This window comes from Odocoileus virginianus, chromosome X (genome assembly GCF_023699985.2).
Source record: "Odocoileus virginianus isolate 20LAN1187 ecotype Illinois chromosome X, Ovbor_1.2, whole genome shotgun sequence".
Taxonomy (NCBI): Eukaryota; Metazoa; Chordata; class Mammalia; order Artiodactyla; family Cervidae; genus Odocoileus; species Odocoileus virginianus.
In genome coordinates, this window is record NC_069708.1 from 52,093,183 (window position 1) to 52,108,551 (window position 15,369).

Here is a 15,369-nt window from a genome sequence, read left to right on the forward strand (position 1 = left end):
CATGTGCCTGTGTTCCAAAACCATGTTTAGTACCATTAATAAGACTTCATCTGACAATGTTTGCTATCTGAATTTGAGACCAATTGATGTGATCACCTTGTGAACACAGGCCATAGCTTTGGAGTATGTTATTTTGACCCTGCCTTTTAGATGCTCTTAAAATTGGATGGAAGTTCCTTACCCTCTCTGTCCCATCTCACATTCAGTTTCTTTACCCTGAGCTGCTTGGTCTGCTGTGACTGTTATTTTCAAATTTTCTGGAGTTATTTGACATCTGGGAAATATTTTAAGCCATTTACGCTCATCTGGTACCCCAACCCCTTGTAGTTTGTTTTTCCTGGCAGTTTATTGGTCCCCTGTTTATCCCTTTGTATCTTTCTGCAATAAAGGTACACGGTTAGAAGGGGCAAAGGAAGACAGTCTATCTGGATGCTGTAGCACAATATAATAATATTGAGTCTTTCCATTCCATTTGCTTTGAAAGGATAAGAATGTGCCTTATCCTAAGGGGAACAGGCATCTGCATCAGAAGTCTCATCTGGATGCTATGGGATTTTCAAGATAGAGAGATGTTGCAAAATTTATGAGGTCAGTAGGAAAGAATGGACCAAGTTTATCTTGATTGCAAGAGAAGCAGAAACCTGCAGTCAGCTGAGGAATATGGGTCATAGTGTTGATGTTGTAATTGCGATTGGGGAAATGTTTCATCATCAGAGACATAAACAGTCTGAAACTGGCTAAGGAACTCTACTCTTTAAAGAAAAATTTTTATCAATATATTTAAACAGGGAGTAATTGTTTATGCTCCATCAGTGAAAATTTGAGACATCAACAGAAATAGTGGCCTGGAATTCAGGAGAGCTGGAATCTAGTGGGCCCCCCTTGCCCCCTCTGTCATTGACTAGTTATGTAGCCTTGGTGAAATCCCTGAAGATGCCTTGAGCCTCAGTTCCTTCATCTGTAAAATAAATGGCTTGGACTAGATCATGGGTCTCAAAGTCAAACACTTAACAGGGGCCAGGCAAGTATCATAAATGAGCAAGGCAAGACAAGTATGAGAAAAACAGTAGCTTCATGTGTGATGATAAATAAAAATGAAGTTTCATTGTTAAAGAAATGATGGAGAGTGGTGAGTATTGTGGCAATCTGGATTCCACAAGGTAAGCCTAAAGGAGGCAACTGCTCCACAGCTCCAGTTCGGTGATTCCTTGTGGGAATTCAGACCCAATATCGCCAAGGCCCCAACTTTTCAGGAGAAGCACTCAAGACAGGATTTTGTGGGAAATAGAATGACTTAATATTTTGACAACTGATTTTGGTAATTAAATAAAAACACTGTCTGAGCCAAACAAGCCACAGCTGTTCTTCCGATGTGACTCAGCTGGCCTATGCAACCTCTGGACTAGGTAATCTAAAGGTCCTTTCCAGTTCTAAATCTCTGAAGTTAAGCTGTGAAAGGAAGACCTCATCTTGAACTTTGAATCAAGATGTCATTTAGAGATGTTATCAGAGGAGCAAGGAAACCATTCTTCTCTCCTCTTTCAAATGCAATCTATTGAATTAAAAAGATCAAGTGCTCTTTTAAAAAAATTATATCAATTGGAGGATAATTACTTTACAATATTGTGATGGTCTCTGCCATACATCAACATGAATCAGCCATAGGCATATATGTGTCCCCTCCCTCCTGAAGATGCGAATTTCAGTAAGTACTACCCCAGCCCCCCATTTTGACTTCTCTCTTTGCTTTGCGGCCTCCCAAGCCATCTTTGATTTGGACCATCCATAGTGTCGAGTACTCTGTTTCATTTTTATCATTTACCTTTGACTAGATATGATTGAAAAGCATTTAAAATCAATTAAAAGCTCATAGATCATATCCTTGATAATGCTTATTTTCAAGGCAAATTACTTTTTTGGGTAGGTAGGAACTTGATTAGTGCTATTAGGCACATGAAGGTGTTTGGAGGGCCTGGCTTTCTTATATGAAATGCAAAGATACCTCTGGAAGTGAAAATGTATTCTCATGTTGTGCCATTTATAAGCAAGGCAAACATGCTTACGTAAACCAGTAAATAGCCTTAAGAATAGAAGTAGGAACAGGATTCTTCATGCAACACCGCCCCCCCCCCCCGCATATTTTATTCAGCAATAACATTGATGGGCTTGGGTTAAAATCTTAAATCTTTTGTTGGAAGTGCACATACGCATTTTTCCTGACTCAGAGAAGAAAATTGCTTTTTTTTCTTCTCTGTTTTCTCCTCCCATCTTTTTCTCTCCTGGATTTCAGTTTTCCTTACAGTGTGGATGTTTCAAGCTGGTACACATGCACCAATGTCAAAGGGATCCTGTGGATAAATGACACAAATGAACTTATTTACAAAGCAGAAACAAAATCATAGGCTTAGAAAACAAATTTATGGTTACCAAAGGGGAAAGGTGACGGGGAGGGATAAATTGGGAGTTTGGGATTGACATACACACTACTATTTTTAAAATAGATAACTGGGATTTCGCTGGTGGTCCAGTGGCTAAGACTCTGTGCTCCCAATGCAGGGGGCCTAAGTTGGATCCCCAGTTGGGGAACTAGCTCCTACATACCACAAATAAGACCTGGTGAATCCTAATAATTAAATAAATATTTTTTTTAAAAATAGATAACCAACAAAGACTTACTGTATAGCACAGGGAACTCTGTTCAATATTTCATAATAATCTAAATAAAAGAATTTGAAAAAGGATACATGTGTATGTAGAACTGAATCACTTTGCTGTACAACTGAAACTAACATAACATTGTAAATCAACTATAGTCCAATATAAAATAAACATCTTTAAGAAAAGAGAGATCCTGTGGAGAATGGCAGCTGGCCAATGCTCTTTCCTATTAGGAGCCAGAGGTCTAGAGAGCATATAAATCTCTGAACTTGTCTTTGGTCTCTTTTTCTGTTAAATTTCATTGCCATTGTCATTTTCTCCTCCCATCACTTCTCACCTGTATTATTTGCTTCCTTCTTACTCTTTTATTTACTCAGCAAATATTTATCAAATGCCCACTATGTGATAAGGGCAGTGGTGAGATAAATACAGCCCTTAGCCTGTCAGGAAAGACAGCTTAAATTTCGACACAACTGTTTCAACTTATCATAAGAAACAGTCCACAGTTTCCATTCATTTCTGTGTGTGTGTGGGGGGGGGATTTCAAATCAAAGAAAATTTTCCTCTTTTGTAGAGAAAGAATGAAGTTTAAAAGGCTGTTGTTCCCTAACAGGTCAAGAGGCCCCCAGAACAAGCTTTAAGGAGTCTTTTGAGGTTCCCTAGGTATATAGTACATTGGGTTCTGAGTTGCCAAGTCTTTTTAAGTACCTTTGTTGCTAAATGGCTTTTGTTTCTATCTTTTAAATTATTTAAAAAATTTTTATTGGAGTATAGTTGATTTATAAGCATCCCTGTGTATTTGAGAGGTTTTTTCCCAGATCCCCTCCAAGACTTTTTGGCTGAGATAGTTATACTTGTGGGTTTTGTCTTGAAAAAGCAGAACTCAAAAGACATGACTATGAAGCTGGAAGGTTTGAATAGGAAACATTTTTCCTCAGGAACTTAAGGTGTTAGGAAAACCAGAGCCTTTTGGAACCTTCATCATTTTCTCTCAACACATTATTAATGTTTTTGTATTCCAGTCATTTTTCTTTCATAGGCTTATTCTTAAGGAGACAAACCAATTTCTAAGTCCTCAAATACTTCTGAATTGGTGTTCTTAGGTTGGTTGATGACTGAATGAACACAAAAGATTTAGACTCAAGTGATTTGTAGAAGGCATGACCAACTGTTTGACTCATGAAAATTGGATAGAACAGGAGTGAAAGAATGGCAGAAAAGTATCACAACCTTCCTGAGTTATTTATCCTCCCTTACCACCAATTTCTTTCCTAGGACAGCTTTAGTTAAGTTCCCATGATGCTTTACTTCTGCAGATGTTTGGAGGCCATGATTAAGTACCTCACACTGTGGAAGAAAGAGGGGCAGGAGGAGCCCTATGTCAGCCTCACCCGAAAGAAGATGCTAATAAATGGCGAGGAGGTGCTGATAGAATGGGAGGTGGGCCACTCCATCCGGACCCTGGCTATGCACCGCAATGCCTACAAACGTATGTCACAGATTCAAGCCTTCCTGGGCTCAGTGCCCCAGCTGACCTATCAGCTTTATGTGACTCTGATCTCTGCAGAGGTCCCCCTGGGTAGAGGTGAGTGGGGTCAGGCGAGGGGTGGGTTCCACTGAAATCAAGGGTCTTAGAAATCTAGACCTGAACTGTCCAATATATTGGCCACCAGCTTCCTGTGACTATTTAAATTAAAATTAAAAATGTACTTCCTCAGTCATACTAGCCACATTCCAAGTACTCAGCAGCTGTGTATACCTCATGATTACTGTATTGGTATTTTAGAGCTTTCTGTTGAACAGCACCAATAGTCAACTTGCAGAGCCAGATATCTCAGGCCTGCCAGATTTCTTAAACCTGGGTAAGGTATTTAAACTAAAAATGCCATAGATAAACCGTCTCTGGGCCCAGAAGAAGTGAGTAATACCAGCAGCCGGTAGGACATTTTTCCTACCCATAGTGTTTACATTGATTGAGGGTGTTTGGTTGGTTGGTATAGGGATGACTGCCTTTTAATAAGAGTTTCCCTAATATTCTGATCATGAGAAAACATAATCACTGGGTGAAAGCTCCTTTTATAACTTAAATTCCATACTCAGCCCTAAGTCAGTTAATACAGGAATCTGCATTTTTTGAAAGTACCCTGATTGATTCTGATCTGCCACTTTTGGGAATCACTGATTGAATCACTCATTCCTTCCATCTCCACTGGGGAGAAAGAAAAATGGTATGGATTGAATACTGGTTTGAGTCAGGCCTGGCCCCAGTTCTGACCTTCTCTGTGTTCTTTAGAAGAAGTTACCAAAGAGGTCACTGTCTTAATCTCCCATTTGTAAAAGAGGGATCCTGGGATGAGTAGACCTCTAGCAGAAGATGAAGTGTGAGTCAGTGTTTTCAAAAGTTGAGATAAAGTACTGTTAATGACTTTTAACAGCCTGAGATTAGCTTCATCTACTTGGGTCTGAGCTGGTACAGCTGTGGGTACAGCTTTGGACCATTTCCTTATTATTACCTGTTGACCCTGCTTCACAAAGCTCCATGTTTCAAATAAGTGTAGGGAGGAAATGTGTTCTCCTTTTCTCTGCTAAGAATTGTTCATGAAGTTTTGCTGGTCTTGAAGCTTTTTGCATACCTAGAATTGAAGGTAGTTGGGGAGAAAAATCTCTGGAAATGATTTCTCCTGAGAATTTTGAGGGTAAATAAATCACTTAATTAAAATATTATGCATTATAAAAATAATTCATGCACAGAACGAATGGCCTGCAGGTAATTGTATATGCACAGACTATTTCTACAAAGATATGCAAGAAACGATTTACTTCTAGGGAGTGAAAATGAGCAGTCACCTGGCTTTTAGCTTTTACTTTATACCCTTTTATATGTTTTGAATTTCTTTTCATCATGATCATGTATTACTATTTTTGGTCCTTATTTTTTTTAATTATAAAAATCAGACATGATTATGGTAAAGATTCAAAACTGTACAGAATATATGTAAAATAGGAGAGGTAATCTCATTTCCCAAAGGTAATCTGTTTACCATTTAATGTATATCCTTCCAGACTTCTTTTTACTGTGTAAATATAAACATGTATACAATATATATATGTGTGTGTAGCTACCCTGGTGACTCAGATGGTAAAGAATCTACCTGCAATGCAGGAAATGTGGGTTCAATTCCTGGGTCAGGAAAATCTCCTGGAGAAGGAAATGGCAACCCACTCCAGTATTCTTGCCTGGGAAACCCCACGGACATAGGAGCCTGGCAGGCTACAATCCATGGGGTCACAAAGAGTCAGAGACAACTGAGCACATGACCCATATATGTTTGCCCAAAAAGGACTGTATTAAACATTCTTTTCAGCAACATGTTTTGTCAAAAGTATACCAATGTTTATTCAATACTTAATTATATATACTTATATAATAATTATATATGCATATATGGTCATTTTGATACTATATATTTCTTTTATATGAATTGGACCATTCTTTCTTACTTCCCTAATCTTCTGTTGGTAGGATTAAAGTTTATTATTTAAAGTGTCTGTGTACTGGAATGAGATTCTGTAGAATAACTTCTTAGCAGTAGAATTGCTGGGAGAAAAGATATGCATGTTTAGAATTTCGTCAGTACTGCCAAAAGGTTGCATGAATTTGTATTCCCAAGTGTATGAATGTGCCTGTTTCTTCATATCTTAAGCTAAATACCTGTATAATTATAAGATAATTGTTTTAATAATTTGGTTTATGAGTGAAGCTGAACATCATTTCATGTTTGGACATTCTGTTCTTATTTATATATGGTACTCACTTTTTCTAGTGTGATGTTTGTTTTTTCCTTATTCATTTGGATGAACTATTCACTTGTTCTGCCTATTCCTTTCCCAGCTGTGGATAAGTGTGTATGTATACATTTGTATAATGTTCTGTATATGTGCACATACACACATTTTAAATGTGCATATATATGTCATACATGTAAGAGATGTGCAGCACACTATATGTAAGGGACAATATACTTGTATTTTCTGGCATTTTGAAGTATTAAATTTTTATATATTCAAATTCTTTATTGCTTTTAGGTCTTGTGCCTTTCTTACAAAGGCCTTTCACAGCTCATATCTGATAGAGCAGTTTAGCCTGATCTTCCAAACAGAATGAATTTTCAGTTTGTCAATTCACCCACCAGAACACAAAACAAAGCAAAATAATAACAATGAAAGAAAAAACATTTTATTGAGAATGTGACTGGGATTGCACTCAATTACTTAGGTTATTTTGGAGGGAGTTTACATGTTTTGCAGGATCAGTCAATTTCATGTTAGAAGATAATTGAACTCTCTATTTCATTTAATATTTAGAAATGACTTTATTGAGGTATAAATGACAAAAACCTCTACCTCTATCTCCTATTTAATGTGTACAACTTGATGAGTTTGGAGATAAATATACCTCCATGAAGTATCACTACACTCTATGCCATAAATATATAAGAACTCTAACAAGAAGATTACAGTCAATTCTGGGTATCTGCTGGGGTTTGTTTCAGGGACCCCCTATGGATACCAAAATCTGCAAATGCTCAATCTCTTATATAAAATGGTATAATATTTGCATATGACCTGTGTACATCCTCCCATATACTTTACATCATCTCTAGGTTACTTATAATACCTAATACAATGTAAATGCTATGTAAATAGTTGCCAGTGCATGGCAAATTCAAGTTCTGCTTTTTGGAACTTACTGGAATTTTTTCCCAAGTATTTTCCATACATATTTGGTTGAATCTGTGGATGCAGAGGGCCAACTATATACAACTTGACTGAGGTACATTTCATTAAATATTTTTAAATATACTTCAGTAAAATTGTATCATTTTCTTGTTATAGGTCTTACACATTTTTGTGAGGCCTATGTCTAGGTATTCTATCAGTTTTTAAATCACCTAATTTCCTAAGTGTCAGGGTAGTGCCTATGTAAGTTAAATGCGTCTCCTGCACTTTAGGAAATAGAGAATGGTGATGATGATGATAGAGGTTAGCAGATAGAGTTTACTATGTTCCAGGGATTTCTCTAATGTAATTATTTCATTTAAATCTTCACAGCAATGTTATAAGATACTTGTTATTATCCACATCTTACAAATGAGAAAACAGAGGCACTGAGAAGTTAAACAAATTCCTGGAGGTTCCATAACTAATGGATGGCAAAAAGGATTGGCATCTAGGACATCCACCTTTAGAACCTATATTTCTAATTATGAAGTGACAATGTTAGTCACTCAGTCGTGTTTGACTCTTTGCGACCTCATGGACTGTAGCCCTCCAGGTTCCTCTGTCCTTGTGATTCTCCAGGCAAGAATACTGGAGAGGGTTGACATTTCCTCCTCCAGGGGAAATTCCCAACCCAGGGATCAAACCCAGGTCTCCTGCATTGCAGGCAGATTCTTTACCACCTGAGCCACCAGGGAAGCCCAACTATATCACTATACAAAGGTTGTAGGGGGAAGCTTTCTGCAAGGCCTTATTTTCAATTCTTTGGTGATTTCTCCTATTAAAAACTTTCTGATGATACCCTCTCTCTTAAGGTTTTGTAAACTACTTTTTGGTTTCACTTTTCCTCATTTTCAGCCACCCTCCCATCTTCTCCTTCCAACCCCCCCCCCCTTTTTTTTCTATTTGCTCTGGGAGGCTTATCTGGATCAGCATAGATGAGCAAATTCACTAGCAACATTATGACCTATTATGGCATGTGTCTATTTTTAGGGAAACAGATGGAAGGTGTTTTTACATTAATTGGAAGCATCAGGCTTTCTACCTTTTATTACACTACTATCAACAAATGAGTTCTAAGTTGAGGGAAAGTATCACCACACTTGGCCAGCTATACATGTGCCCTGATGTTCCAAACTCCATAAGGAGCATCAAATAATGAGAATGGCACTGAGTGTGGTTTATACAGCCAAGAGTTTATCAAATAATCCTTTTGTACTCCTTAAACTAATACAATGTTATATGTCAATTATATCCCAATACAACTAGAAAAAATTATAAATAATTAAAAATAAAGCTAAGAGTAGACACTGAGTCTCCCATTCCAGTACTTGAGACCGCAACCCTATACTTAGAGCTGGAAAAGATCTTGGAAAAAAAGCTGTGCTTCTTTTTGGCTTTCCATGGGGAGGTCTTTGCTCCTCTTGCAGATTAGATTGACATTTCAATGGCTGTAATTCCCTGAATCCAGTGTTTTTATGATAACAGAAAGCTTCAGTGTTTCTTTTGGATGAGTACCCTTGGACCCCTCATTCTCCTTGAGAGAGCTAGATCTTTCTTAGTGACCTGTATCCTTTGATATAAAGGAAGGAAGAAAAAGAAAGGGTCACTGAAGTTGAGACTCAGGAGAGCAAGTTAGGGAGCATACTGATCCTTCAGTGATATGGATGTTATGGGCTAGGAAATGGTTTTTAAAAAAACTTTAAACCATCCTGCCAGAAATTTGGGGATTCCTAAAGTTTACCACACCATTGATGTGATAAACTGGCATTGCTGGTGATTAATACAAGCAACTCTAGAATATATCAGTGACCTAGGAGATTGAGGCACGTAGATATTCAGTGATTTGCACAAGCTTCCGCACTGCTGAACCAAGGACTTCTAATCGTAGGTATTTTATTCTGTCTCTCTAAATTCAGAATTCTTCGTTAATTCCACAAACATTTGTCGAGCACCTACTATACTCCAGGCAGTGTGCTAGGTTCTGGTGATACAGCAATGAACAAAATATACATGGCCCTTTCTGCCCTCTTGGAATTTCCAGGATATATTTTATATTCTAGAAACACACACAAACAAGATTACTTCCTTGAAGAAGATATTCCTCAAAGCAGGGACTTGTATAACCAAAGACATTCTCTCTGAGTCTCCTAAGACAGGATTTTTTGCAGATAGAGTTCTCTCTGCCTCCAGCATTGTTTTCTCAGGTTTCATCAGGTGGATGCTGCTTATCCCTTTATATGTACTCTTCTTGTGTTAGTGACCTCTCAGTGCTAGTGCTGAAAGTGTTAGTTGTGTCCGACTCTTCTATGACCCCATGGACTGTAGCCCTCCAGGCTCCTCTATCCATGGAATTCTCCAGGCAAGAATACTGGAGTGGGTTGCCATTTCCTCCTCCAGGGGATCTTCCCAGCCCAGTGATCAAACCCACATCTCCTGTGTCTCCTGCATGGCAGGTAGATTCTTTATGATCTGAGTCACCAGGGAAGCCTTCAGTGCTTGTTCTGAGACTCACTTTTTAAAAATGTTTATTTTGCATGTTTATATGATTATTAAAGTATCACAGTACATATTCATTTCTAATTTCATGGGAAATTTAGGAACTAGAGAAATGAAAAACTGCTACAGTCCCTATCACACAAAAATAATTAATTTCCATTTTTTTTCTGTGAATGCTCCTAGTTTACACAGCTGTGTTCATTCATAGGTTTTTCTCTTAAGCCCTCAAGTCTTGCCTATCGTCTCTCTGGATCTCTGGGTCAGAATACAAAGTTCATCAACATTGACTGCCTATTTTTTCTGTTTCTTCTTTCTTACAGCAGTGCTCATAGTCTTTTCCCTGATATCTGTCACCTATGGGGCTACCCTCTGCAACATGTTGGCCATCCAGATCAAGTATGATGAATACAAGATTCGCCTTGGGCCACTAGAAGTCCTGTGCATCACCATTTGGCGGACATTGGAGATCACCTCCCGCCTCGTGATTCTCGTGCTCTTTTCAGCCACCTTGAAGTTGAAAGCTGTGCCCTTCTTACTGCTGAACTTCCTGATCATCCTCTTTGAGCCTTGGGTGAAGTTCTGGAGGAGTGGTGCCCAGATGCCCAATAACATTGAGAAAAATTTCAGCCGAGTGGGCACCCTGGTGGTGTTGATTTCCGTTACTGTCCTCTACGCTGGCATCAACTTCTCTTGCTGGTCAGCTTTGCAGTTGAAGTTAGCAGATAGGGACCTTGTTGAGAAAGGACAGAACTGGGGACACATGGGCCTGCACTATAGTGTGAGATTGATAGAGAATGTGATCATGGTCTTGGTTTTTAAGTTCTTTGGAGTTAAAGTGTTACTGGATTACTGTCATTCCTTGATTGCCTTGCAGCTCATTATTGCTTATCTGATTTCCATTGGCTTCATGCTCCTGTTCTTCCAGTACTTGCATCCGTTGCGCTCACTCTTCACTCACAATGTAGTGGACTACCTCCACTGTGTATGCTCCCATCGACACCCTCAGGGCAGAGTTGAGAACTCAGAGCCATCTGCTGATGCTGAAGCAAGGCAAAGCATTGCCTGATTCTGTCTTTCAGATATTTGGGGATGGGTTGGGGGATGCCAAGACCAGCTGTAGAACTGAAGGAGATGATGAGGCTCTTGGGTGAATATCTACCAGGATATTTTTTTGAGTTTTCTGGTAAGCCTATCAGAAGAAAGAGCAGCCCTCAAGTAGATTTTATTTCCTTAAGATTGACTGCTATGTTTGAACAGCAAGGTAACTACTACATATCTGGGAGGGTCAGAGATGTCATTCATATTCCATCCACCCTGGTCAGCTGTCTGGCTGCCCTGTGAGATACCTTATATCTATGCACCTAAGGCTGTCTGTGACTTTTAAGCTCTGCTCATTCACTTGAGCATTACTGAGCTTTCTGTGGACTGAACTGAATGACTCAGAATCCCACCAGAATATATCCTGACTGAACAGAGGATGTGACTGCTTACAACCTATGGGTACTGCCCAGGAAACTGTTTGACTAATGTGGAACCTGTAACTGTGAACATGGCTGGAGTCTTTCAATTCCAATGAGAAACAGTGATTAAGAGGTAAACCCCCACTATTGAAAGAGCTGTCCCACAAATGAGTTAGCTCTCCTTTAGGACTTTACTAGTGATCATTCATCAGGGATCTTTTTTTCCAAGCAGCCCTTCAAAGACACACTATGAGGAGGGAGTACAGAGTAGTATTCATTCAAGGCATAAAGCAGCATGACTTTATCTTAGGGACCTGCATGAGCCTCCAGTGTGCTGAGTGGAGTGGTTGAGTCAAAGCTCTTACTTCTTGCCTCTTTATCAAGGTTTCCCTCCAACCTGGCTTTGTTGTGCTCTTTGACCAATACTGATGTAGATCTCAGAGAAGTTGAACTGTAATTGAAAATGTTTCTAATGTGTAGAAGAAATGAAAATTGCTTTGTGTCTCCTTCTTTCCTGAGTATTTTGTTGATTCATTTTTTTCAGAGAACAAGAGAGGTAATAATACCTAGGACATCAACTTTATGTTGTTTGGGGTTGGGAGAGTGGCTAACACCCCAAGGTGGAGTGAAGGCAGAGGAGGAAAACCAGATCATGTTTTCCAGATCATGATCAGGAAAATCATCATCAGTACTGCTTTCTGCCCACAAGATTTTGTTTTCTAATAAGGAGCATGTGCTTATCAACCATCTGCTCATTCCTACACCCCCAGTGGAGGAATGCAGGTCTCCCTTCCTTATGTATCTTAATGTTTATATATCATATGAGTTGGATTGGGAAGATCCACTGGAGAAGGGATAGGCTACCCTCTCCAATTTTCTTGGGTTTCACTGGTGGCTCAGCTGGTAAAGAATCCGCCTGCTATGCAAGAGACCTGTGTTCATTCCCTGGGTTGGGATGATCCCTTGGAGAAGGCAACAGCTACCCACTCCAGTATTCTGGCCTGGAGAATTCCATGGACTGTATAATCCATGGGGTTGCAAAGAGTTGAACATGACTGAGTAACTTTCACTCATATGAGTTGGGTATTTTGATGAGAAAGTCAGCTGGATGCCTCTAACATCACCAAGGATATGAAGCTTCTATGGCCACTGACTATTGGGACTGAGTATCTTAGCATTTACCTAACTAATGCTTGCCCCTCACAGACCAAGAAAGTAAGATGAACTCCTAGTAGCATGAATCAGTTGTGCCCACCACAATGCTGTGAGGAATTGTGAACAATCTAAGCTAAGACTCCTCATTCTCATCCAGTCTTACTCTTGGGATCTTGGTAAGAATTTATCTTTTGCCATTTCTCCTCCTCTTATCTAATATTGGAAGAACTCCCTCTGTTAAGCAGCAGTGCATGAGCCAGAATTGTCCTATTTCCTGACATGTCTTTTGTGGTTTTGCCATCTTCAACCACTGTTTGGGGCTGAAAGGATTGGATACTTAGTTTGGGGAAGAGTAAAGTGACTTTGGAGAAGTGGAGATTTCCTCTTTCAACATAATTCCCTCATTCCTCATCCTCATCTTTCATGATGGAGATCTAGGTGGTTGTCATAAAAAGCACACACCACTGTCCTCTGATTGTTATTCAAGGTAAATTTGAAAGAAATAACCTACCAGATCTCCAGAAAAACACACTGCCTCTTTGGAATTCAAGCAATAATTTCTCCCTAGTGGTTAATGTGCCTTCTATTATTTAAGAGCAAGAGGAGTGTGGAGCTATAATTTGGTCCAGAAAAGCCATGTAAATCAGCTACTTAAGGATCAGGTGCTATGAGAACATAGAGACACACAGTTGACCCAGGCAAGCCAATTGGAGCTGAAGTGGAGATACAGAGGGCAGAAAAATGTGGCTCACACCAGGCTAGACTTATTTTCCTGCATGTATCCTTTCCATCCTCAGTGACTTAATATGCCAGGAATGCAGAGAGTTTAGGGTGAAGATTGTGGAGCAAGTTCCACTTGAAAAACCAGCTGCCCTTATCCACAGAGAGGAGACACCAGTGATACATTACACAAATGAACCTTCAGAACCTCCTATATAGGTGGTGGCCTTTCTGTTCCATAGCAATCTTATAGATGCACAGGAGATGCATTGTGGAATATAGGAGTAGAGCAGAGGAGTGTGCTCCTTTCCATCTGCAGACACTTCTTTTATTACTCCTTTTTACCTTCTGAAATCTTAAAGCAACACAGGGTACTTTTAAATTTTATTTTATTTATTTTTAAAATTTTATTTTTAATTGAAGGATAATTGCTTTACAATATTGGGCTCTGTAACAACCTAGAAGGGTGGGAGGTGGGGGGAGGTTCAACACAGGGTACTTTTTTAGGGGCAAGTCTGAGTGGGAGAGGAGGCAGAGATGGGACCAGCAAACAAATGGACCTTGGAAAAGGAGTACAGAATTACAAAGTGCGGGGGGAAATGCTAGATAGACCATTGTAGCAACAACTATTCTTATGTCATTGAAAATTCGGTAGGCTAAGTATGGACAAATGAACATATTAAGGAAATGTATTATTAATAAATAAACTAATAGTTGTCAGTTTTAAAGACTATGGGCATAGAACCATGAGGCACTGTAGGAGAATTAAACGCTAGCTAATATTTATGAGCACTTACTATATGTCTGGCATGGTGCTTTATATGCATTATTTCATTCAATCTTCAAAACAACTCTTTTGAGGGTAAGTACTGTGATTCCGCATTTTACAGATGAAGATTCTAAGGCATAGAAAAGTGAAGTGACCTGCCTGAGGTCACAGATAGTGTCAGAACCAGGATTCAGTCTTGGGCACTCAGGCCCCAGACCTTATACTCTTGATCATGATGTAAACTTCTAAGTCCTCTTAAGTCCTTTGTGAAATTATTTTAATGTGTTAGTGGTTTCAAGAATAGTTTATGGACTGTGGCTGGGTTTATATCAAGCATGCTTTATCACAAATACTCCTTATCAAGGGGTGCCACTCAGTTCACTCTAGAGAAGGGTAAGTCCTGAAAAGCCTAGGAGGAAAACCGAGGATGTGTTCACATGCACTTGTAGGCTGGAGACTGAGAGGGTTGGGAAATGGGGTTGGGTAGGGAGGGGAAGGATGGTGAAGAGAATCATTTCCTTTCTAGTTTCAGGATTTTGACTCCTTATGTTTTTAGACACACACCTTCCAGATCCTGGTTGTGAAAGTAAAACTGGAGGGAGCAATTCCATTCAGGTTTGTATGACCACTTCCTCCAGAAATAACCAATCAGAGCAGGGGAGTACTGAAGCCCATTCTCTTATAATTTTCTCTGGCCAACACTGCCCTTACTGCTGTTGAGAAGCTGACCCCCAGAGCATGCTAGAGAATGGGGACACTACAGAATAACACCCCTCCTGGAGCTGTCATAGCTCTGAGAGTCTAGGTCAACCTTGAGTGCTCTTTCAGTTAGCCCTCCTCATGCCTGCACCTCACAAGGCCATAGTCTTTAGCTTTACAGAACTGATTACTACTTCCTGGGATAGGGTGAGGTTGACGGCTGTAGGGTTGGGTGTTCCCCCAAACAGTCCATCTAAATCCACGAGACTCTGTCTCTGACAAATCTTCTAGTACAAAATCAGTTGACTGTGGACCCTCCAAAATATTTCCCAAGAGTGGAGATCCTCCTTCTCTCAAGATTTTGCTTTTTGGGCTTTATTGCTGTTGGGAGGCGGGGATATTGAGTTATATCCTTTGAACTGAGAAGGAACTTTAAAACCTAAAAATGAAGCAGGCAACTCCATAATGTGCAATTATGGCACATAATGCCCTATTGTGGGCATAGGCAGGATCTGGTGGACAATGACCCAGGGATATTCACAGCTGCACTCTGTGCCCCTGAAAGGGGTATGGGGGAGTTGAAAAGGGATCAAAGCTGAAAATAGAATCTGGCTACTGAGGGAGACACAC

At 39.7% G+C, this 15,369-nt stretch overlaps 1 protein-coding gene across 4 annotated transcripts in view; it reads left to right on the forward strand.

The window, feature by feature from the left end:
• The window catches only part of XKRX (XK related X-linked), a 107,891-nt gene extending 95,985 nt beyond the window's left edge, over positions 1 to 11,906 (forward strand). For all 4 annotated transcript variants that reach the window (XM_070461972.1, XM_070461970.1, XM_070461971.1 and 1 more), the window contains 2 exons: positions 3,975 to 4,243; positions 10,257 to 11,906. In XM_070461972.1, the coding sequence (XP_070318073.1) occupies positions 3,975 to 4,243; positions 10,257 to 11,002 (1,015 nt within the window). In that variant the 3' untranslated portion in view covers positions 11,003 to 11,906. The remainder of the gene's footprint in view (positions 1 to 3,974; positions 4,244 to 10,256) is intronic.
• Positions 11,907 to 15,369: the final 3,463 nt, after the last annotated feature.